Source organism: Jatropha curcas, chromosome 11 (genome assembly GCF_041381405.1).
Source record: "Jatropha curcas cultivar XTBG-Jc1 chromosome 11, XTBG_Jcur_1.0, whole genome shotgun sequence".
NCBI classification, from domain to species: Eukaryota; Viridiplantae; Streptophyta; class Magnoliopsida; order Malpighiales; family Euphorbiaceae; genus Jatropha; species Jatropha curcas.
The window spans coordinates 3,629,879-3,655,891 of NC_143161.1; the positions used below are offsets into that span (position 1 = coordinate 3,629,879).

Here is a 26,013-nt window from a genome sequence, read left to right on the forward strand (position 1 = left end):
AATGCTAAATGCTACGCAACAGAGTTAATATTAAATATTGAAGGTTTTAATAAGTTTTTCCTGAAATGTTTCATCATCAAGCCATGGATGAGAGAACGAGAATCCAACCAGGTGCATACAATTGGCAGACTCTAAAATTTGGCTTTACGAAAGTTTACATTTTAGTCCTTTTATTCATTTCATTTTCTATATGGGTCCCTATTCTAACCTACCCTACCCAGCCACATACACAAGCTGTAGATTGCAACATTTTACATTTTCGTACTTTCATTTGCTATTATTTGTCTGTATGATCCTCTAACCTACCCCCATACACACGTTTTAGATTACGCACTGTATTTTCTTTCTCTCCTCCCCCCACCCCCCTTCTCCACCCTGTCTGCTTTTCCAATTTGTTCTTTCCCTCAAAAGTCAAGTGTTTCACACTTTTCAGTTCCGAAATCAAGACTGCATTCGTTTTCCGGGTCTCAGCTTCTCTGATCAATCGATTAATCTTTCTGTGCTCTTTATGGGGGGAAATGTTGGTTAAACATTGACAAATTTGGGATTTTGGGTCCCAATTTTTGAAGGGTTCTGCATGTTTTGATGTTCAATTTGTGATATCGGTTAATTGCCAACTTGATCTCTTCGAACCCATCAAGGTTTGAGTTCTCTTTTCGTAATTTGATCCACATTGGTGTTTTTCTGAAGATTTAGGTACATTCGGTTTTGCATGTTCTGTTGGCTTTTAAGCTTATTATAGGTGCTTTATTTATTATTTAGCGCAATATATATGTGGGATTTCTGGATTTTATGAAGTTCAAATTGATACCATCAGAAAGGGGTTTGTTTTGAAGATTCGACCACGCATTTTTTTGTGCATTCTGTTGGTTTCAAGCTTATTCGTGGTGCTTTTGATTAGTTATGGGAGATTATTGGGTTTTCTAGTGTATTATTTTTGCTTTGGTTTTTGTTGGGTCTTATAAAATGAAGAGGTTAAAAAGTGAACCTCCGAATGGTAGGAGGTTCAAATTGTCACAATTCTTGCTGGGTATAGGAGCATTATACTTGGTGTTTTTAGCATTTAAATTTCCACACTTTTTAGAGATTGCAGCAATGTTGAGTGGAGATGATAGTTATGTTGGGTTGGATACGGCTGCAACAGAAGATGTGGAAGATTCAGACTTAAGCAGACCATTCTTTGGTTCTGTTTATAAGGATACATTTCACCGAAAATTAGAAGATAACCAAAACCAAAATGCACCGACAATGCCTGATAAAGAACCATTGGAAGAAGTAAAAGGAATGAATAAACCTATAAAGCCACATCAGCACCGATATGGTCGAATAACAGGAGAGATAATGAGGCGAAGAAATAGAACTAGTGGTTTGTCAGTGCTTGAGACACTGGCAGATGAGGCTTGGACTTTGGGATTGAAGGCATGGGAAGAAGTGCAAAAGTATGATGGGAAGGAGATTGGACAAAATTCTGTTTATGAGGGGAAGCTTGATTCATGCCCTTCATGGGTGTCAATAAGCGGGGAGGAGTTGGCTAGCGGGGAGAAGATGATGTTCCTTCCATGCGGATTATCCGCAGGGTCTTCTATAACAGTGGTAGGAACACCTCATTATGCGCATGAGGAGTATGTCCCTCAACTGGCAAGGTTCAGGAGTGGTGATGGCAATGTTAAGGTTTCGCAGTTTATGATTGAGTTGCAAGGACTAAAGGCAGTTGATGGGGAGGATCCACCAAAGATTCTGCATTTGAATCCTAGATTGAGAGGAGATTGGAGTAAGCAACCAGTTATTGAGCACAACACCTGCTATAGAATGCAATGGGGGACAGCTCAGAGGTGTGATGGCTTGCCATCCAAGAAAGATGAAGACATGCTGGGTAAGAGCCGTTACTGTTTGCATATCTTAATATTTTCATTGTCACTTGTTCCTTTTGCAAGTTATTCCAAATACATTAGGACTCAAAGTATCATCAATGAAATAAATACATCTTCAAGATGAAAAGAAATGTGCAAGAATAACAAAAAGTAATTTTGTAATAAAGGAAGATGAAATAAATTATGAAATTCTGTTTATATCTCAAGATGGGAGTAGAATAGATGGGTTGGGAAATCCAAATTTGATTATTTATTTAATTTTTGGTATATTTCTATTGGTCAATTGGAAGCATTGGCTTCTGCACTAGATGGGATCAATTTTGAGCTTCTAAAAAAAGGATTTCAGGAACAGCTTGAGCCATAACCTTGTGGCCAAGTCCCCTGAAATTCACATTTTGAAGTTTTAGTCATCACGTAGGCTCCTTGAAGCACTTGCAGGGACCCGTGCTTTTATTTGATATTTGCTTATTTTGTAAAGTTTGAGCCCATACACTTCTTATGTGTCTGTGGAAGCTTGACTCTGAAAGGAGAATCAAATTAGTAGAAATGAACCAAGCTGCTCTTGCAACTTTGCTTGTGGAATTATGATTGGTTAGTGAGCTCCTCAAGCCACCTGCACAACCCCATGCTTGATTGAATGCTTGCTGTTTATGTAAAGTTTGAGTTTCTTTGCTTCCTCTTTTCTTATTTTTATGTGGAAGCTTAATTCCGATAATATGAACTGCTGGAAAGTTTTTTTGCGAGGTAGGCGAATAGTCCCTATGCTGATTCCCTAGCCGTAAGTGACAGAGGTGGGCCCTTATATGGGTCCAGAGTGCTGTCAGTAAAATGTTTTTGCTAATCTGGTTTTGTACTGAACTACCTGCATTTTGAAGTGTTGCCTGTAAGGTTATGCATGACCAATTATGCTTTAATTTTTTTTATGTATTGTTAAGTTTATTTATTATCAATCCAAATGTAAAGGTGACTCCTATCTACGGTAGCCAATGAACTGAATGAAATTGCTCTATTTCTATTAAACCTGTGTGCACGCTCACACAGATGCACATGAAGAAGTTTTTGGTGAACTTTAATCCTTTCTACTCCATGTCATACCATTGAGATTTTTTAATACGTGCATTTGGCAGTTGATGGATTTATGAGATGTGAGAAATGGATGCGGAACGACATTGTAGATTCAAAAGAGTCCAAGACGACTTCATGGTTCAAGAGATTCATAGGCCGTGAACAGAAGCCAGAAGTGACATGGCCATTTCCTTTTGTGGAAGGAAAATTATTTATCCTGACATTGCGTGCTGGTGTTGATGGCTACCATATAAATGTTGGGGGTCGGCATGTGTCCTCTTTTGCATATCGTCCGGTATGTTGTTAAGGAAGAGAAAATATGATGTTACCTCTTATGACAGTTCCTCGTATGGTTAAAATTGATAATGTAGGCCTAGACTACATGATTGCATGTCTGATGCTTTGTGTTTATGTCATCAGTCCTAACTATTGCAGAGAAATTGTTCTTTTGAATTGTCTCATTCTTGCATTATTTTCTTTTAATGTTTTCTTCATTCTTTATTTTCCGGTATGTTGCTAAAGAAGAGAAAAAATTGTGATGTTTACCTCTTATGAAGTTCTTCATAATGATAAAAAGTGATCATTTAGGTCTAGGCAATAGGACTGCACATCTGATGCTTTGCATTTATTTTTTCGGTTCTAACTACTGCAGATAAATTGTTCTTTTGAATTGTCACATTTTTGCATTACTTTCTTTTAATGTTCCCTTCATTCTTTATGCACTTCCCATGTACTAAGCTTTTTGCTCTTTCTTTCTGGTTTTTGATCCCTTTTCCTGTTCTCATCTTTCTGCCATGTTTCTCTAAGTTGATATGTAGGTTTCATGCAAACATGTCCTTACTACCTCTGAATATTACAAAAAAACCTTCTCTTGTTCAACTGTTCACTATGCAAGTAGAGCTCCAAAATTTTCATTTTGTTGCATTAAGCTTGAAATGATGTCTTAAGAAATTTTATTTATCTTCAGGGCTTCACTCTTGAAGATGCAACAGGATTAGCAATCAAAGGAGATATAGATGTTCATTCAGTTTATGCCACCTCTCTTCCTAGCTCCCATCCAAGTTTCTCTCCTCAAAGGGTACTGGAGATGTCGGATAAGTGGAAAGCTCTTCCTTCACCGAAGAATCCAATTCAACTTTTCATTGGGATTCTGTCTGCTACTAATCACTTTGCAGAACGTATGGCAGTTAGAAAAACTTGGATGCAAGCATCACCAATCAAATCTTCAAAAGTAGTAGTTCGATTTTTTGTTGCTCTGGTAAGAGTTTGATTCACTGATACCATCTTAATTTTTCGATTTGTAAACATGTGGAAATGATGGGGTGATACAGGGGTAAGTCACACTTAGAAATGTGGCTAGCGGTACTTAAGAGCTTCAGCATTTTCATTAGAGGGACGATATAAGGATTGCTCTTCATGTTAGTTCAGGGAAAATGGAGATATTAAGGCACTGGTTGTTTGAAGACACTCATTAGCAATTATTAGCTCTCCAATCATGGGTTATTAGCTGAACTAGAGAGACAAGCAACCATTGATGCTAGGATGAATGAACTTGGTGAATCATGTAAAGCTAATTAGTTCTTTGAGAATAAATATATGAACATAAACAGTTGATATTACATTCCCTTGACATAAACATTGTTGTTGCATGGAGACACATTTTAGTTTATCTATTCTAGTATACAACAACAACCATTATCCCAAACTAGTTGAGATTGGCCTTATAAATCCTTTTTGATCATTTCCGCTCTGTTCACTTAATAGCAATTTATCTACTCTAGCATATGAGTTGGACTTGCATGGATGAACCTACATCTTATGGTTTTTGAATTTTCATTTATGGTTTTCCATGAATACATGCACGCAAGGTGACAAAATTATCCATTGAATATTGCAAAATAATGCATGTGATATTATCTGTCCATGGATGGCTTTCTGTCACATTCTTATGTGCCTAAAATTGTGATATCAAATTCCCATTCTTTTTTTTTTGCTATAGCTGTTGCTATAATTTTAATTATATCATATGCATAATTAAAATGTGTTTATCATTGCAGAACCCCAGGAAAGAAGTGAATGTAGTGCTGAAGAAAGAGGCTGCTTACTTTGGTGATATTGTGATATTACCATTTATGGATCGCTATGAGCTTGTGGTTCTTAAAACTGTTGCTATTTGTGAGTTTGGGGTATGTCTGCTTTATCCATTAGTTATCTAATCATAGGATCTCTTGGTAGGATTTTTTTTTTTAGAATCTAGTCTGTGTATATATCTACTTCCTTGGTTGTAAAATTTTCTGAATCACATCAAATATCCTTCACACAGGTTCAGAATGTTTCCGCTGCATATATTATGAAATGTGATGATGACACTTTTGTTAGGGTGGAGACTGTCTTGAAAGAGATTAGTGGTGTCTCTCCCAAAAAATCTCTTTATATGGGCAATCTCAACCTCTTACATCGTCCTCTGAGAACTGGAAAATGGGCAGTCACTTTTGAGGTATCCTCTTTATCCTTCTAGTAATAAGTTTTGATCTGGGAAAGGGGGTTGGTGTCGAGGGAAAATTGTTAGAAACTGTCAATAAAATATAAGCATGATGATATTAGTTTTAGGGTCTAAAAAACCAACCCCTATGCCTATCCTTTTTCTTGAAGCAAAAGTGGGTGCTTTTCTCTATAACAACCAACTACCATATGGCTAATCCAACAAAAAAACAAGCAGAGTGAAACAGTTTCATTTTTTTGTATAGGATTGAGTTTAAGTTGTCTTGCTATGCATGTGATTACTATTAAGAAGTAAGCAAATATTACTCTCAATATACACCCTACTTGCAATGGTTTTGTCATCGCCTAAAATACCCATTCTGTTCAACAGATTATAGAAGTTAAGGTAATTGCATTAATAAAGGTAGCTTGCCTGCTTCCTTAATCATTATTAAATATGAGAAGGAATTTTTAAATTATAGAGTGAAATAGTTGAGCTTTAAATCTATTGGCCTTGCTGTGTCAAGGGGATTGCAATTATGATTGAGATATTTTCAATGGCAGAAACAGGAAAAGAATACTTATTTACCTTCTCGCAGATACTGGTGTGTTGGAAGTTGGAAGCCATGTCTTATTAGAGTACTTTATGATTCTAAAATTTGATGGATTCTGTTACTTGAATTAGGATTTGAGAGTGGAAAAAGAAATGATATTCTACAAATGAGTCCTATATTGCTGTTATGTTCTTTAAAAGCAGTTTATTTGTTTGCAGGATAAACATAACTTTTAAATTATAAACTTCTATATCATGCATTCTAGCTTAAATCTGAATGGATTTTTTCATGTGACAGGAGTGGCCTGAATCAGTATATCCTCCTTACGCCAATGGGCCAGCATATGTAATTTCCAGCGATATTGCTAAATTTATCATTGCTCAACATGGCAATAGAAGCCTTCGGGTTAGTAGTATTTAACTGTTATCTAATATCTTCTTCACTAGGAAGACAGCCTCTTTATATCTCTCTCCTTCTTGGTTGCAGCTCTTCAAGATGGAAGATGTCAGCATGGGAATGTGGGTTGAACAATTTAACAGTTCCAAGCCTGTCCAGTATTCCCACAATTGGAAATTTTGCCAGTATGGGTGCATGGAAAATTATTACACTGCGCATTATCAATCCCCTAGACAGATGATCTGTCTGTGGGACAAGTTGGCGAGAGGGGGGGCTCATTGCTGCAACTTTAGATGATGACTGCCTTATTGTGCATCTCCACGGAGTCTTTCGAAGATAACAGCAGCTCTTACTGCACTAGGTGATCATATCTCCATTATCTTCTTGTTTCCCTACTTGCATCTAACACTTCCCATTTAAAATGGGATCTATTATAGAGATGGCTGTGTATTGAGTAACAGCTGCGCCATTTTGGAAGAACACGAATTGTTATCGAGATTGAGGAATGGCTGATAGTTAGGTCAAACAACATTTTGGCTCTGAACTAAAAGCAGGGAAAAATTGTAGAAGCATGTTGTATATCTTTTGACACTGGATATCTATTTAGTTTTGGAAATGGCAAGAAGCCTTAAAATTAATGCAACTTCGTGAAGATGCTAATGTTTTTCTTTAATTCCTTTTTGTTCCTTTAAAATAACTACTAGTCCTAGTAATATTAGAAGCATTGCAATGGCATGGATTTAAGTATGAACAAGGTAAAATAGAAACAAATGATTCATATAGTCAATCTTAATTATTTTGTGACTAGGACTTATTTTAAAGTTTTTGTGAAGGCAAAGGTTTGATCTTTCTTATGATACAAGCACTCAATTTTCGAGTTACTAATTGAATGATTATCCCAAATGAAAAGATTGAATAGTTGGATTGCATTTTACTCTTCTAAACATATAAATTTGAGTAATTATGTTTAGAATTTGTTTAAGATACGAACCATAATACTAATTTGAGCTGCTAAGCTTATAATCAATTTGTGGAGTCCCACCACACAACCCATCATCCAATTATCCAAATTACCAAATCAATACAAATTTCATAACTTTCCAACTGTTTTTACAATTTTGTGGAGCTCCTCTCAACGATTAGACTAATAATGAATCCAAAGCTGGTCCCCTCTAGTGTCGGGCTGTCACTAACTATAGTTTCTGTTGTGACTTTAAAGTTTCAATTTCTCAATTTATTTTTGTTTTATTTAAAAGGACAAGTATTACTCTTACTCTTATCTTTACATCCATAGACAATACATATTCTCCAATTTCTACACCTTTCGGATCCTGAATGTTTTAGCTCTCTCTCAGTAAAAACGTGCTTTCGAGTTACTTTTACAGACTTTCAATGAATTTTCTAGTCCACAACTGAGCTTAGTTAAAATTAAACCACATACTCTTCCTCTCCTAACTTGATCTCTCAGCACAGTCTTCAACTACCATTCTTCCTCTCGCTAGACCACGTTTTAGTACTAGGCCCAAAATGCCACCTCATACGTTGAAAAAATTGAAAGCTAAAAATAAAAACATGTGTCGAAAAGAAATATTATTTATCATATTTTTTATTTTCAGAGGATTTATTAATCAGGTGTGATTCATTTTTTTTTTCTTTTTATTTACTTTTTTTCTTATTTTTTTATATCTCCTCCTTTATTTGTACTCAAATTACTTTTTACATTGAAATTGATTTTTTTTTTTCATGCTTTAAAAATTATTTTTAAAATTTAACATATATTCATAATTTCACTATTCATAATTTCTATTTATTAAAATCATCCGATCCATGTTTGCGTCAGATGCCGTTACACAACTCTTCTGAAAACAATGTCGACTGTCGACGTGTATATTAATTATGTAATCGAACCCTCTGACTTAACGACACCTGCTCCGGTCATTCCCTGTCGGCAAACAGATGTACTGCCACGTGCCAGTCTTTATCCTTGGCCTTTCCTTTTCCTTCTAAACGCCGTGTTTGTCGTTTAGTGCAACCTGCAACGTAACATTTTTCAAAGTGAGCTGCGGAAATTTCACGAACCATACACACTTGTTTTAGGACGCGATGACGCGTCAATTGCTATAGTTTTGCGGTGTCGTTTTGATAGCTCTTTTGGGAGAGTGGAGTTAACTGGAGTGGATGGAGACTGTACAAGTGAACTGTATGATTAACTAAGGACAGGTTTTGGAGTCTAGTGACGCCGTGAAGGTGGCGATTTCACAGTCACGTACTCTTTACTGGATAAGGCGAGTAGGTGAGATTTACTCATTTCCTTTATTAAATGACAACTATATCCTTCGAATCGGCACATAATTGCAATCGGAATTAAAATTCCAATCCGCTCAGGTTGGGTTCAAAATAGTATAAAATCTGAACCAAAATGTAATTGATTTGGATTTAAGTGTATTAAATCCAGCTCTGAGAGTTAGATTTATATTCAATTGCTAAATCAAATGAGTTTTATAAGAATTTTAGAAGTTATAATCAACTATTAATCTATCAAAATTTTTTTCCTACTAAATGTTAATTGGTTTATATTTATACCGCATGTGAATCTATTAATGTTATGAAAATAATTATTAATAGATTTTTTAAAATAAATATTTTATGTGATAATTTTATTTATAATTATATAAAAATATAAATAAACTAATAAATACTACTATAAAAAAAATTTATATATCATCTTTTATTTACATCACATTATGATAAAAACTAATATATTCCCCTTTATATATAAAATATCTAATCAAAATTCATTAATTAACATTTATTAGCTGACAAACTTTATGAATAATCAGTTAACACTAATAGTTAAACCAAACATGTGCTAATAAGAACTAATAACTTAAGAGTTTGTCAATTAAAGTTTAATAAAAACAATATAGGAAATAGAAATTCTTGTCAGATACCTTTATATAATATAATAAAATCCATTTCAGCTTATTACTATTCTAGATCTCAAAAAAATTATTTTTTTTAAAAAAAAGTTTACACTATTTTCTAAAAATAAAGAGAGCCTAAATCAATGTATTTGTCACAAAACAACTTTTCACTCTTTAGTACTACAAAAGTAACATAACCACAAAAGAAAAATAATAAAATGAATCAATTTGTTAGAAGCGAACAAAAGAAAAATTAAAATATTAGTTATGGTCAAGATGAGCCGTTACAGACAGTTAAGTACCTAACGAGTTAACAGCTTTAAAGAAAATGCCCACTTTAGCACTTTCATACTTACTCCGAGCCTCTTCTCCCTGTCTCTCTCTTCCTACCTTCTCAATTCTCAGTATCACATGCTCGTCAAATCTCCTATTGGAAAGACTGATTTGAAACGGAAAACAGAGAAAGTAGGAGAATTTGTAAAACTAGAGAGAGAAGGAAAAAAAAAAAAAAAACAGAGAAACCCCACAGTAAAGAAAGGAGGAAAACAGTCACATATCAATGGCCATATTACAACCACCTTAGACAAAACCCCTCTTTAGATATTTTCTTCTTCTGCTTCTCCTTCTCTTTTCCCGTTTCCACGTTATAACCACCACCCGTTAATGAATGCTCTTCTTTATTATCTTTCCCTTTCATTTCCCTTTTCTTAACGGCTACTTTAATTTCCTTCTGTGTGTTTTATAATAACCAAAAACAACTCCTCCGAACCCGTTTCTCATTTTAAATAGACGAACAAGAAAGCTAGTTCAGTAGTGTCTGCTTTGAAGGATGGATTTCAGTTCATTCTTGACGTCTTTAGCGACGTCTTTTGTGATCTTTGTTATTTTGATGCTGCTTTTTACATGGTTATCCAGGAAACCTGGAAACGCTGTCGTTTATTACCCCAGTCGGATCTTGAAAGGCTTGGATGCCTGGGAGGGAGGGTCCCGGACTCGGAATCCGTTGGCTTGGATCTGGGAAGCGTTTTCTTCAACCGAACAGGATATCATTAATGTGTCTGGTGTCGACACTGCTGTCTACTTTGTGTTCTTGACCACTGGTTTGCCTCTCTGTCTGTCTGGATTTGGACATCTTATTTTTGTCAATTAATATTTATGTTGTGCTTATTGATCAATTATCATTTGAGCTATACTTTTCAGAAGCTAAGCTTTTTATTTTCCTTTACCTTCCCCATTTCTTCCAGAACAGATATTCCCCTAATCTGAAAATTTAATTTGCTTTCAATTTTAAAATTAAACAATCTTTGGTTTATGACTTCAACTTTGTAAATTTCATTATTTCCCTGGAAGAAATTAGAAAAGAAATCTACTTTGCCTTTTGTTGGTCATCTGTTTCTCTCCTCCTCTGTTACAGCAGCTTGTAATTGGAGTTGGAGGTGAACTTTAAACTTTTATTGTTATGATGACCATGAAGAAAAAGAGGATTGATTAGATAAGTGACAACTCGAAAGTTGGAGAAGAGAGGAATCAAACAAGGGAAGGATTGCTCAGGCTAAAATATAAATTTCCAGGCAGAAATATTTAAACTACAGTTTTTTTTTTTTTTTTAATTCCTTCATTATTTGGCATAAACATATGGACTTTTTTAAGGAGAAAGATTAAATTTTTAATGTTCTTTCATTTTATTAACAACGGCAGTGTTGTCCATATTGGTTTTATCCGGCCTCGTTCTTCTACCGGTTCTTCTCCCTGTTGCTGCGACTGCTAGAACTCTTACAACCGTAAATGGTACAAGTAAGGGAACTTTCAATGATCTTGAGAAGTTGTCCATGGGACATGTTGAGGTAACCTCTGCTACCTTTCAATTAAATAATTTATTCATATAATTGAGATAATTCCATTTTTTTATTAATAAATTCTTCGACCTTCTTTGTATATCCCATCATGTTTTAGATTATTTTACATGCAATTTTTACGCATACAAGTGTTGTCTTGCTCTTCTTACACGCAGGAGAAGAATCCAAGGCTGTGGGCATTCCTGATTGCTGCCTACTGGGTTTCTTTTGTTAGTTATTTCCTGTTATGGAAGGCATACATTCATGTGTCTGGACTGAGAGCTAATGCACTAATGTCTCCTGAAGTGAAACCAGAGCAATTCGTGGTTCTTGTTAGGGACATACCTCCTGTTACTGAGGGCCGAACTAGAAAGGAACAGGTGGATTCATATTTTAAATCCATCTACCCTGAAACATATTACAGATCAATGGTGGTCACAAACAATAAAGAGGTATTCATTCCACTGTTTTCTTTTCTTCTATTTAATAATTGTTCGCCCTTAACAAATGGTTGTTGAACTGAGCATCTAAATAGTTATGTGCTTCATATTGAGAAATATCTTCTTGTTTCTGATTCCCACATAAACGATTGCCTCTCAAGTTCATATTACTGTTTTCCTAGTTTCAGAAGTTTAACAATATAACTATGATGTTATGCAACTAGGTATCTTCCGGGTAATATATATCAGATGGTTACAATTCTTGACCATGTTAATTATGTGTTGATATGCTAGACAAGTTGTACTGATCATAAGCTACCCAAAACCAGGTTAACAAAATTTATGACGAGTTGGAAGGATACAAGAAAAAGCTTGCACATGCAGAAGCCGTATATGCTGAGTCCAAAACATTGGACAAACCTGAAGGAACAAGACCAACCACAAAAACAGGTTTCCTTGGCCTCGTTGGTGAAAAAGTAGACAGTATAGAGTACTATAACGAGAAGATTAAGGAACTAGTCCCCAAATTAGAAGCTGAGCAAAAAGTTACACTAAGAGAAAAGCAGCAAGCTTCTGCTCTGGTCTTTTTCACAAGCAGGGTGGCAGCAGCTTGTGCAGCTCAGAGTCTACATGCCCAAATGGTTGACAAATGGACTGTCATAGATGCTCCTGAACCTCGTCAACTCTTATGGACTAATTTCACAATTAAATTTTTTGAAAGGGAATTACGACAGTATGTGGTATACGTTATTGTGGCTCTAACCATAATGTTTTACATGATACCAATTGGATTTATTTCTGCACTAACAACATTGGACAATCTGAAGAAATTTCTCCCATTTCTAAAGCCAGCTGTGAATATTGCTGCAATCAAGACAGTATTGGAAGCCTACCTCCCTCAGATTGCACTCATTATCTTTTTGGCAATGTTGCCTAAACTGCTTTTATTTCTATCCAAGGCAGAGGGAATTCCTTCAGAGAGCCATGCAATAAGGGCTGCATCCGGAAAATACTTTTATTTTACTGTATTTAATGTTTTTATTGGTGTTACACTTGGTGGCACACTATTTAGCACATTCAAACAAATTCAGAAGGATCCAGGTTCTCTTGTTACTGTGCTAGCAGATAGCCTTCCAGGGAATGCAACTTTCTTTCTGACCTATGTGGCTTTGAAGTAAGATTTTCTTTCTTTTTGTTTTTATGTTTTCTCCTGCACTTACTTTATTTGATATTTTCCTTCTAAAACTTATACTTTATGCTAATGTACTGCCTTTTAAAAATTTTTCATCTTTGCTGAGATTACCGAGAGAAATTGTATTTGTTTTTGTCCCTATGATAAGTGGGAGAAACGAATGCTTCTATGTGTTGTATTATCTGTGAAATGAAATGTTCATTAACTTTTCCATATTTCATTGATACCAAAGGTTCTTTGTTGGATATGGACTTGAGCTATCCCGCCTGGTTCCTCTAATCATATTTCATTTGAAGAGAAAGTATCTTTGCAAGACCGAGGATGAGTTAAAAGAGGCTTGGGCTCCTGGAGACCTTGGGTATGCCACTAGAATTCCTAGTGACATGCTTATCATCACAATAGTTTACTGCTACTCTGTCATAGCTCCCCTAATTATTCCATTTGGGGTGGTGTACTTTGGCCTAGGATGGCTTGTTCTACGAAATCAGGTAACTATCTTGTATACTTGTGTTTATAAAATGATGGTAAATGTTAGTTATTCATTCTGATAATCATTAACATTACTTGAAAAAAAATATTAAACAGGCACTTAAGGTCTTTGTTCCATCCTTTGAGAGCTATGGAAGGATGTGGCCCCATATTCATATGCGTGTCCTCGCTTCTCTATTATTGTTCCAAGTCACAACATTTGGTTATATGGGTGTGAAGAAATTCTACTATGCACCATTTCTAATTCCACTTCCCATAATTTCATTGATATTCTTCTTCGTCTGTAAGAAGAAATTCTACCGATCTTTTTGTAACACAGCTCTTGAAGTTGCTTGTTGCGAGCTGAAGGAAGTTCCTAACATGGAACAAGTTTTCAGATCATTCATCCCACCAAGCTTGAGCTCTGAAAAGGTTGATGAAGATCAGTTTGAAGATGCATTATCACAAGTTTCAAGAATGGGATCATTTGCAGCTTGATGTGCATTTCTGTATTTTCACTTCCCATGTTTTGAAAATCTTGCAGCAGAACTTCTGTATTTCCACTTCGAACTTCTGTATTTCCTCTTCTGTTCATATTTTAAGTTAGAAAGGGATCATTCATTAGTTGTTTGTACCATAGGAAGTCCTTTCCTTATTCTCTTTTTTGTTTGGTTTTTTGGTAGTTTTTGTTTGGATGTTATGTAAAGCGATCCTGTTTTTAATGTTATAGCATAGTTAAATTTGATGCAAGAATTTTATTTGCACTAGAAGAGCCTTTTTGTGTTGGTACATTACAAATTCTCAAAACTTACTGCATTTTGCAGGACAGAAACTCAATCATTAGGCTACTACCCTTTACAAATCAGAAAAAAGGAAAAGAAATATAATAATAACAGACAACACAAACAACAAATCTAAAATGTTAGCTCATGATTCGATAATTCAGTACTAAATGGTGAAGGAATATCTTCAGGTTCTCTAGTTGGCTTAACCCATCTGCCATATTTGTTCAAAACAAGCCCTTTATGTGGCAACTGATACCAAAACTCAGGTATCTTTAGCTCTTCTATCAACATATCACTGCTCTTATTCACCAAAGCCAAATCTCTCCTTGCATGCCATCTGAACTGCAATTTCTTTCCCAAAAACCCATCTAATAAATGGAGGTAAACTTCCAAATTATGAGACCCTGAAAAATCAGATACATGCTTCAAATAGGGTGACATGAACATATCAAGCTTCAACTGTGTTCCCACATGCCTATAAACCCAATTCAATCTTTGAGTGATTGTATTAATCTTCCTTAGAATTTTATTCACTATAATCCCAGGAACTTTAGGTACTATATCTTGTTTAACAACCACCCTAAGGGTCTTAACCCCTAATTCATTAAGTTTCTCTTTAAATGCTAAATTCCCAACTCTAGGTGCACCAAAAGAAATAACACTAACAAAAAGATTAGGAATTGAATTTGCTGCCTCATAAGCATTAAGAACGGCTAATGCCCCTCCTAAACTATGACCAGTAACTGTCAAACTAACTTCTTCACCATTTTCTCTATAACAATTAACTAACTTTCTTATTTCTTGCATAACTTGCTCTGATGCGCTCAACTTATTATACCTAGTGAACTCACTTTTAGATTTATATATGCTATAAAAACCATATTGTACCTTAATTTTTTCATTTTCTTCATCTATTTCTTCTAGTTTAGTCTTTAAGTCGGTAAACCACTCGGTTGGCGCCACCGTGCCCCGCCATGCCACGACTATGTCTCTCCGGCCAAGTCTTTTGGATTCTTGATCATTGCTAACAGCAACGTATCCCATCCAATTAGAATCTTTGCTCCATATACTATGTGCCCTAACAAACCATTCAGGCACATCTACATGTGACATTGCATAAATGTACTTAGTCACATTATAATTATGCTTATTAAGCCCTAATTCTTCAAAAATCTTGTGCCGGTTATATCTACAACTTCCACAATACTCCGATAAAGGATCGAAATCGAAAGCATCATAAGTTGCAGTAGCAAATTCTCCATATTTGAGAATTTCTCGTCTAAGACATGGGTCAAGAGGATCTAGAAGATTCTCCCAGTTGCAAGAACCATGGATCTCGCGCCATTTTGCTGATACATTCTCTTTCGGAGATAGTGTAGGTGTCATTTGATCTCCTCTATCAATAAAATCAGATGCTGTATAAGGTACATGAAGAAGGTTTGCCAAGGTTTTATGGGGTTTGCTAGAATTTTTCCTTTTTTTGGCATCTTGATGGATATTAATCGTGGAAAGCTGTACACAACTTAATCGAAGAAGACGGTTCTTGCTTGTAAATGCTTTCTTGATAGCTTGCCATGTTATATTAAGCTTTAACTTCCATACTCTTCTTGTTTTTCTTGATCTTGTTTTCTCTGCTAAGACTCGTCGTTTCAATGGTGGCAGCTCCATGATTGGTGGTCTTAAAAGATTGATTTTGATTGACAGAATTATAATGAAAGCGATCCTTTTTATGGAAACGGAATTAAAGAAGGGTTTATATATAACTTCTGGATAGATGAGAATAGAATTTGAATTTCAAGCACGCCAGGAAGGTTGCTTAAGGCATTCTTGGAAACGGCTCACCCTCAAAATTGGACCAAACCAAAACCAGTGGTACAGTTGACCATTTTTCTTCCTCGACGTGCAATATTATTATATTCATGGAGATCAGAGACATTAATGGAGACAGAACGGATTAAAAGAGAGAAAAAAATTGGACTCACGTGATGTGGAGAAAGACTAATATATAATAATATACATTAAATATAGTATTTATTTGACCAGAACATTCTAAATAGACCAATAGCAAACCTAATTGATCGAGAAGCTTGAGTTAGCAGCCATTGGTGTCTTAAAGCTTCCATTAAATCTTTCCTCCTATGTTTCTACTGGCAAAAAGGATATCTGGTTAAGAATTGAATTCCCATTATAATTCTCAAATAATTCTGTTTAATGAAATACAAAGATTAAACGAAAATGGAAAATTTGTCTTTAATGTGCATAAATTGAGCATAACAAAAAAAAAAAAAAAAAAGAAGGAAATATTATATATCACATATCATTAAAAGGAAAAAATAAAATTAAGTTTTGCTTAGGGAAGCTAATTCATTAGTTAATGATTCTTCATATAATTGCATGGACTAGGTCAAACAATTGATCACCTACTCCTTTATTTTTTTTCCTTGATTCATCATGTTAGGCAAATATGGAAAGAGTGTAATTTCTTGGAAGGTATTATTCTTAGGTAATAAGATTAAAGCCCTATATTATTTGCAAATCCAATTCAAATTTAATGGTTAAGCTCCAATCATTTTGTCTTTATATATGATTCCAAAAGTAAAATGCAAATACTCTCTTGCTTGTTTGCCCTACCTCAGTAGTTGAGAGTTTGGGACTGAGAGTTTAACTAAAAGTTTCTATTTTGGGCGTTTAAATATTAATTACATTTTATTGAAATTTCAACTTATGATTTTACTATTAAAAAAATATTGTATTCATTCATTATGTATTGATTAGAATGGTAAGCGGCTTCAATTTTCATAAGATTGAGAATATTGAACACAAATTGAAATATCTAAAATTATATAAAATTCAAAACTATTATTAATTGAAAGGACTTTGCCTTAATAGTATTTAGGCATATATCTATTATTGGGATCGTGAAATCTCCAACCCATCTATCATACCACAGAGAGACCTACGAGCCATTCTATTCGAATGTTAAATACTTGTGTCAAGAAAAGATCAGTGAGATCATATTTTTTTTAATAAAAAAGGTCAGAGTAGAAAAGCATGGAAGTTGGGCCACTTGGACTAGGCCAGATTAGAGTTCTGGAAGTAGATTGGCCCATAGACAAAAGTATAAACATGTTAAACAAATAAAATAGCTAGGCCCAAAGACCAATCTTTTTCTCCTGTATGAAACTGAACCCGGATCAAAGCAGAAAAGTGCATTGAGCAAAAGAAATTTTGAGATAAAATAAATAAATATTTTAATTATTATTAAAATTTTCTTATGCACGTGTTAATAAAGATATAAAATAAAATATACTATCTCTCATCAATAATTGGTAAACTAATTAAAGAAATAAAATCATTTGATTCAACAAAATGTAATTTACTTCATTTGTCCCAAAATATAAGTCGTTTCAATAAGTAATAAATGATATTTTTCAATGTTGCCCTTGTTTACACTAAATATAATAAATACTTCAAAAGCAATTATTGATTTTGAGATAAAGGATAATTTGGTCAAATTACTCTTGAATTTGTTATAATATAGGAAAATTAATTACTTCTTTAATCATTATGTAAAAAACTTAAATGACTTATATATCGAGATAAAAAAAGTAATAAATACTTTTATAAATCTTCTATCTTTATGAAAAAAGAAACATCGTCATCTCAAATAGATTTTGCATGTCGGGACTGATGTGCATGAATAAGGTTAATTATTTTGATATTTGGTATTTTAATAGTATCATTTGGATCCAAAAACACAACAAAACCTAAAATCTATTGAACATAGCCGATCATATGATAAACATGCAATATGACACTTATTTCACATGAATCTCTTGAATTTATAGATATATGGATGAAATACACTTTTATGTTTTGCTGTCGAGTACCTTGGCCCACTTTTGTCGACTTTCTCATACTGGACTCTTGCCATCATGAATTGAGAACTGTAAAACTATGATCCTGTAAGTAAGGGCAAAGTCTCCCATCAATGTTCAGGGATCAGGTGCATCTGTTTGTTTCCATTATCTGCCATTCTATTCTTTACCTGCCATTCTCCTCCCAATAGGATGAGTTTAAGTGCTTGCGAGTAATTCTTAATTATTGCAATTGAATATTTGTTATCATGATTATTTAATTAGGGCAACATTAAACATTATTCACCCATAATATTTTAATTTTAATAAGAAATTTTTGCTATATATGCATTATTAACCCTTTCCCTCGTCTGTTTTTTAGTCTCATTTTGTGTAATTGGGAGAGTATTAAGAAATTTACACCACAATATTTGAATTCAATATAAATTAATATAATTCTTAATATTAAATCGGTGAAAACTTTTGTTCTCGAGAGGATTCAAAACTAAAACCACACACTCTCTCATAAATAATTAAGTAGACCAATCGGATTACATTTAATTAATTAATAATGAACCTATAAAATTATTTGGCAAGATATAGAAACTACTTTGATATATGGAAATTTAAATAATTTTGTATTGGGAAATTTATATTTGTGCTATGTATGATATATTTTGAAATAATTTACTTTTTTTTCTTTGGCAAAATTATTATAATATTGTTAGGAAAATGTCATTTCCAATAATTATTGTAATGTTGTTAGGAAAATGTCATTTTCAATGATGTTGAATGTGGAGAATCGGACCCCTAATATTCATTTTGAATAATTGGATTTAATCCAACTAATTCTACTATTAAGGGCTTTTTCAATATGAAGAGTTGGATTGAGTGTTTTTTTGTTTCTTCTCTCAGCGAGAGCATCCCCCCTCCGATACAATCACAATCACCAATTATTATTATTGTGATATTAATTATTCCCTGAGAATTATTACAATAAGATAATTAATTGTAAATATTATTTTTTTTTATTTAAAGGACTTGAATCATTTCTAGTCAAATGTATCCCATCTATAATTGTATATATTATTATTAAATAGTAAAATAGCTTACAATTTTCAATCACATCTTCTGGGGCTTGCTGTGTGCATTAAATTTTTACATTTGCAGAATTTTTGTTTAAAAGATTTATAAATCTAAAATAAATGAATCATATATGTCTGGAATTATTGATTATGAATTTAGTAATACTAATTTTTTTAATTAATATTAGTATTAATAATTGAGTTTCTTTTTTAATTTTCACTATGCAAATTCTAGATATTCATATTATGTTTTAGTTAGTGGAATGTAATGCATGGCACATATTTATATAAACACATGACAATTGTTGATAATTTCTAAGAAAGAACATTGAAATTAGATAGAACACACCTGTAATTACTTTCCTAATTAACTTTTTTTTTTTTTTTTTTTAAAAAAAAAAAAGTAAACTTTCTCTAGTACAATTTTCAATGCGTTTAGTTGCATTCATATGTCTTCATAAACAACCAATATGCTTTGGTGAGAAGAATGTGACAAATTCACCTAATTGTGGTTTCTATATTTTACTCATAGCCACCTTAATAATAAATTGATAAAATTATATAGTTACTAGAACATTGTATTTCCTCAGATTTGTATTTTACAAGGTTGTTTTTTCAAGTGTGGCTCCTCGTATTGTCCTATAAACAATAATCTAAAGAGGAAAAAGGGATTGAAACACTTCAAGTACAATAACATTTCATCCACCTTTTGTTTTCAGTTTTAGGCTCTACTCATCATTTGACTGCTAAAAGGAAATTGAGATTTTAATTTTAATTTTAATTATAGATTAACAATAAGAAGAGATAACACTATCATTTCCACATTTTATGATAAAAAAAACTTTATTTGTATAATTTCTATCTTTTATAGGGACGAAGTCATAATGTAAATAGAAAGTGGTTGGAGTGCCTTGAAAAAAAGTAGAGAAAGTAGGATTTGTACCGTAAAAATATAAGCCAAACTAGGTATTAGTTGGAGCAATAAGCCATATCAATTCACTTGAAGATAATAATAGAAGTTTAACCAACTCATAAGGAGAGCTAAAAACTTTTTCACGATTTCCACACTCCATCGACCCGTCCACTATCTCTGTAGCCACCTGATTTGAGCAAAATAATAATAATAATAATAATAATAATAATAATAATAATAATAATAATAAACATGGATGTATTGAATCACTACAACTATAAATAGACTCCCATATCCCTGCATGGAAAAACATGCACCAATAAAATACAAAGCAAAGCAAAAGCCTTAACTATCATTTTCATTCTCTCTTACATTTCCATTCCAAATGGGCAGCCTTGATTTCAACCTAGACATCGATAACAAGCACAAAACTGTGAACCCTTTAAACGCAGATGAATTTAGAAGGCAGGGCCAAATGATTATAGACTTCATTGCTGATTATTATCAGAACATCGAAAAATACCCAGTTTTAAGCCAGGTTGAACCTGGTTATCTTCAAAAACGCTTGCCGCATTCTGCCCCTGACAATCCTGAAAGTATAGAAACTATTCTTCAAGATGTGCGAAAACATATACTTCCAGGCATTACACATTGGCAGAGTCCTAACTATTTTGCGTACTTCGCTGCAAGTGGAAGCACTGCATCTTTTCTTGGAGAAATGCTTAGCACTGGCTTTAATATCGTTGGATTCAACTGGTTGTCTTCTCCAGCCGCAACTGAATTAGAAAGCATTGTAATGGATTGGCTTGGTCAAGTACTTCAGCTTCCAAGCTGTTTTCTTTTCTCCGGAAGTGGTGGTGGTGTTATTCAAGGCACTACCTGTGAAGCCATTTTATGCACTCTAATCGCCGCAAGAGATCAAATGTTACGTAGTATTGGCAAGGAAAAAATTGGAAAATTAGTTGTTTATGCTTCTGACCAAACACATTCTGCACTCCAAAAGGCAGCTCAGATCGCTGGAATTAGTCTAGAGAATTTTCGAACTATTAAGACAAATAAATCAACATTTTTTTCAATGTCTCCTGATTCACTGAGGGTGACTATTCAATCAGATATAGAAAAAGGTCTAATCCCGTTGTTTCTCTGTGCAACCATAGGCACAACTTCAACCACAGCTGTTGATCCATTGAGGCCATTATGCGATGTAGCGAGAGAATTTAACATTTGGATTCATGTGGACGCTGCTTATGCCGGAAACGCCTGTATATGTCCAGAGTTTCAACATTTTCTTGATGGACTAGAGGATGCAAATTCTTTCAGTCTGAATGCACATAAATGGCTTTTGACAAATCTTGATTGTTGCTGCCTTTGGGTTAAGGATCCAAACGCTCTTATAAAATCCCTTTCAACAAATCCTGAGTACTTAAAGAACAAAGCTTCTGATTCAGCACAAGTTGTAGATTATAAAGACTGGCAAATAGCTTTAAGCAGAAGGTTTCGGTCACTGAAACTTTGGCTTGTGTTGAGAAGCTATGGCGTGCGTAATCTTAGAACATTCCTCGGACGGCATGTCGAAATGGCTAAAGTTTTTGAAGGACTTGTAAGAGAGGACAAAATGTTTGAGATAGTTGTGCCAAGGAATTTTGCAATGGTTTGCTTCAGGATTGTACCAGGAGCCATTGAAATGGGAAAAGATGGAGTTCAAATGTTGCCTGATCGTGAGATACTTGCAAATGAGCTGAATAGAAGATTATTGGAGTCAATTAATGCCTCAGGATGCATTTTTATGACTCATGGGATGGTTGGTGGAGTTTATTTCATGAGATTTGCTGTTGGTGCCACTCTTACAGAAGATCACCATGTCATTATGGCTTGGAAGGTTGTTCGGGAACATGCAAATGCCATTTTAGGAATGTCTTGAATCTTCTGCTCCATATATATGCCTACCTATATATGTCCAATGCTGTTGTGATTTTTGACTTTTGTTTTTGTTTTCTTTTGAGCTTTATTTTCCTGTCCTGGGATGTAACATGTCTCTTTTAGGCATGTCAATAATAATTTGAAAAATGTGAGAAGTTTAGTTTTGATTAGCTTCGGAATTTTGATGAACACGTTGTTGTCAGGTCATTATTCTATGCAAAAAACGTTGGCAGCGATCACAGATTTTAAGAGCCTTACAAGATTGCATTGCAATAGTTATCTTTCAGGAGGGAAAAATTATGTGTTTAGGCCTGAAAGACATATGAGTAGTAACTGAGGGGATTAATAAATGATTCTAAAATTAGATGCTGAACAACAAATTATATATCTAGATTTAGAATAAAAGGACTTTTAATTATTAAAAAATAAACGGAGAAAAGAAAAAGACAAGAAGACCTTGATTTGGCCTGCACTATTAATGAGTATTTCTAATTTATCTTTTTTTTTTATCAAATATATGATTTGAAATACCTCATTTTAAGAAAAATAATCATTTTTTATTGATTTAATCCATGAATCGATCTTAAGACCACATATCTATTACTCATCCATAAAATTAATAAACCTAATATATACGGATTCTACTAACTGTAAATACCATTGCACAAGACTAATATTTGGCCTGAATTTGACAAGAGAGGCATAGATTACTGACTATGGAGTATTTTATATATATATATATATAGAACAGCTCTTTGACATCAAATTAATGAATTGTCGTTTTCTTAATCTAGGAACACGTACTATATGAAAAATCACGTAATTTGATCTAAGTTTTATTATCTGTGCAACAAAATTCAAATTTTAATCTCTCTCTCTTCAGGGTTTTGTTAAGTCTGAATTGCAACTTCCAGACTTAATTCATTGGAGCCGTGACAATAAGGTAATGTAGATATCGTTATTCATTCGTTATATATATTGAAATCACCACTAATGCCAAATATATACATTTTAATATTATTTTATCGATATATCTTGTCATAATATATAATATTACGCATATATTTTTAGAAATACATAATTTTATCGGTATACATTAACATCTTAATTTTCAATTTTATTCTAACACGTTGTACCTTACTTTGTTACCAAATTCCATCCAAATTCATATTATCGAGAAGGCCAGACTTCAATGAAAAATCTCTATCAATTTCCAGCCTAATTGATCACTTAGCATATCTAAATTAGGGCAAATTGACGCTAGACTGAAAATACCCTTTCCTAACCCCCCATAAATGTAAAATTTGCTTCATGAATTTCATTCTTAAATTGTTAATTAGGATTTGAGTCTCAAAATCAACTACATGAATATAACTCTTTAAACGTATCATTCAGTTTCAAATCCCTAACTTTATAAATAAAATTAACTAAAAAATGCAGTTTGCGATCTATTTGTATTTTCTTTTCTAATTTATTGTAATAAGGTGCTTACTAATTAATGTATCATCAGCTGAGTCAAGTTGTTGGTAGGTGAAACATATTTGGGGCCTTTGGATTGAAACACAGCCAATCTTGTGCATGCAACCAATTATATGAAAATAATTTTCAAGTTAATTTCTTGAATTATAAAATATAAATTGCTTTTTATTTTAATAAAATACACTAAATAATTACTCACTAAGACTAAATTTACTTTTTAAGGTTAATGAAATCTCATCATCCCTAATGTTAAAACTAAAATAAAAATATTATGGATAGTTGATTTTATTTTTGCCCTTAATTAGTTTTAAGTAAAACAATTATTAAAAAGCATTCCTATAAAAATGTTTTAAAGGAGATTAGGTAAGCATATTTACTTATTTAGAAATAAAAATTCTTCATAATTAGCAATTCCATCCCTAATGAAATTCATCTTTTGCTTTTTATTTTTTTTATTACTAATTATAACGAATTTGAATGTCACAATAAAAAAATCAAGCAGAAAAATTGAGACTCTTCAAAACTAAAAAGACAAACACAAGAATTTCAAGAATTTGTTAATTTAATGAGGTACATAACTACTACATCTAATATATATATATATATATATAGATAGATAGATAGATATATATGTTGTCCTTACTCCATAAATAGGACCGGACCATGCATTTTTTTTTTCTTTAAAGTAATATTACAAATAATAATTACTTCCATCCATAGGATATTATTGTTATTTATGTCCATTGACAAATGGGCAATTAGTAAGTTCAATCAAGAAATTGAAGACAAGTACAAAATGATAAACCCTTAAAAACTCGAGTAATCTAGAAAGTAGAAAGTAATAAACAACCCCATAATATTTCATTTTCATTTTTAATCTTTTAAAATCTTAGTATTATCAATTTTATTCTGTTTTAAAAATAATACTAGTTTCAATTCTACCATATTATTTCAATTGTTTATTAAAATAAATAATAATAAATAAATAATAATTCGCAGGGTAATACTACACAGTCTACGCTATAAAGCCATAAAAAGTGTAAAGTTATAACCATCATTTTGATTTCTATTACCTTGCATTTCAAATGGGCAGCCATAATTTCAACGTAGACATCCACAACAAGCACAAAATTCCGAACCCTTTAAACGCAGACGAATTTAGAAGGCAGGGCCACATGATTGTAGACTTCATTGCTGATTATTATCAGAACATCGAAAAACACCCAGTTTTAAGCCAGGTTGAACCTGGTTATCTTCGAAAACGCTTGCCGCTTTCTGCCCCTCACAATCCTGAAACTATAGAAACTATTCTCCAAGATGTGCAAAAACATATACTTCCAGGCATTACACATTGGCAGAGTCCTAACTATTTTGCGTACTTCGCTGCAAGTGGAAGCACTGCATCTTTTCTTGGAGAAATGCTTTGCACTGGCTTTAATATCGTTGGATTCAACTGGTTGTCTTCTCCAGCCGCAACTGAATTAGAAAGCATTGTAATGGATTGGCTTGGTCAAGTACTTCAGCTTCCAAGCTGTTTTCTTTTCTCCGGAAGTGGTGGTGGTGTTATTCAAGGCACTACCTGTGAAGCCATTTTATGCACTCTAATCGCTGCAAGAGATCAAATGTTACGTGGTATTGGCAAGGAAAAAATTGGAAAATTAGTTGTTTATGCTTCTGACCAAACACATTCTGCACTCCAAAAGGCGGCTCAGATAGCTGGAATTAATCCAGAGAATTTTCGGGCTATTAAGACAACTAAATCAACATTATTCGCGCTATCTCCTGATTCACTGAGGGTAACTATTCAATCAGATATAGAAAAAGGTCTAATCCCGTTGTTTCTCTGTGCAACCATAGGCACAACTTCAACCACAGCTGTTGATCCATTGAGGCCATTATGCGATGTAGCGAGAGAATATAACATTTGGGTTCATGTGGACGCTGCTTATGCCGGAAACGCCTGTATATGTCCAGAGTTTCAACATTTTCTTGATGGACTAGAGGATGCAAATTCTTTCAGTCTGAATGCACATAAATGGCTTTTGACAAATCTTGATTGTTGCTGCCTTTGGGTTAAGGATCCAAACGCTCTTATAAAATCCCTTTCAACAAATCCTGAGTACTTAAAGAACAAAGCTTCTGATTCAGCACAAGTTATAGATTATAAAGACTGGCAAATAGCTCTAAGCAGAAGGTTTCGGTCACTGAAACTTTGGCTTGTGTTGAGAAGCTATGGCGTGGGTAATCTTAGAACATTCCTCAGACAGCATGTCGAAATGGCTAAAGTTTTTGAAGGACTTGTAAGAGAGGACAAAAGGTTTGAGATAGTTGTGCCGAGGAATTTTGCAATGGTTTGCTTCAGGATTGTACCAGGAGCCATTGAAATGGGAAAAGGTGGAGTTCAAATATTGCCTGATCGTGAGATACTTGCAAATGAACTGAATAGAAGATTATTGGAGTCAATTAATGCCTCAGGATGCATTTTTATGACTCATGGGATGGTTGGTGGAGTTTATTTCATGAGGTTTGCTGTTGGTGCCACTCTTACAGAAGATCACCATGTCATTATGGCTTGGAAGGTTGTTCGGGAACATGCAAATGCCATCTTAAGAACCTCTTGAATCTTCTGCTCCAAGTATATGTCCAATTATTTTTCCCATATATCCCATTTGATAAGTTCTCTCAATTCGAAATAAAGTTCTGATGTCTTAGAAATTTTGAGAGACACCTTCTGGTTATTATTCTAAA

At 33.7% G+C, this 26,013-nt stretch overlaps 5 protein-coding genes across 5 annotated transcripts; 4 read left to right on the forward strand and 1 right to left on the reverse strand.

Annotated features, from left to right (window-relative positions):
• The first annotated feature begins 320 nt into the window (after positions 1-320).
• LOC105634031 (Galactosyltransferase family protein) lies at positions 321-7,040 on the forward strand. The gene is made up of 7 exons (XM_012216790.4): positions 321-1,873; positions 2,999-3,231; positions 3,904-4,194; positions 4,994-5,122; positions 5,260-5,433; positions 6,269-6,376; positions 6,458-7,040. Exons 1-7 carry the CDS (start codon positions 967-969, stop codon positions 6,662-6,664), a joined length of 2,049 nt encoding a protein of 682 aa, XP_012072180.1. The 5' UTR covers positions 321-966; the 3' UTR covers positions 6,665-7,040.
• Positions 7,041-9,631: 2,591 nt separating this feature from the next.
• On the forward strand, positions 9,632-13,979 carry ERD4 (Early-responsive to dehydration stress protein (ERD4)). The gene is made up of 6 exons (XM_012216791.4): positions 9,632-10,391; positions 10,990-11,135; positions 11,303-11,578; positions 11,896-12,740; positions 12,991-13,246; positions 13,344-13,979. Exons 1-6 carry the CDS (start codon positions 10,121-10,123, stop codon positions 13,722-13,724), a joined length of 2,175 nt encoding a protein of 724 aa, XP_012072181.1. The 5' UTR covers positions 9,632-10,120; the 3' UTR covers positions 13,725-13,979.
• Positions 13,962-16,042, reverse strand: DLAH (alpha/beta-Hydrolases superfamily protein). Its single transcript, XM_012216792.4, has one exon. It carries the CDS (start codon positions 15,677-15,679, stop codon positions 14,141-14,143), a length of 1,539 nt encoding a protein of 512 aa, XP_012072182.1. The 5' UTR covers positions 15,680-16,042; the 3' UTR covers positions 13,962-14,140.
• Positions 16,043-20,251: 4,209 nt separating this feature from the next.
• On the forward strand, positions 20,252-21,787 carry LOC105634034 (tyrosine decarboxylase). Its single transcript, XM_089716534.1, has one exon. The coding sequence runs from the start codon at positions 20,252-20,254 to the stop codon at positions 21,785-21,787; it is 1,536 nt and encodes a 511-aa protein (XP_089572660.1).
• A 2,563-nt stretch (positions 21,788-24,350) lies between these two features.
• Positions 24,351-25,886, forward strand: LOC105634036 (phenylacetaldehyde synthase). Its single transcript, XM_089716348.1, has one exon. The coding sequence runs from the start codon at positions 24,351-24,353 to the stop codon at positions 25,884-25,886; it is 1,536 nt and encodes a 511-aa protein (XP_089572474.1).
• Positions 25,887-26,013: the final 127 nt, after the last annotated feature.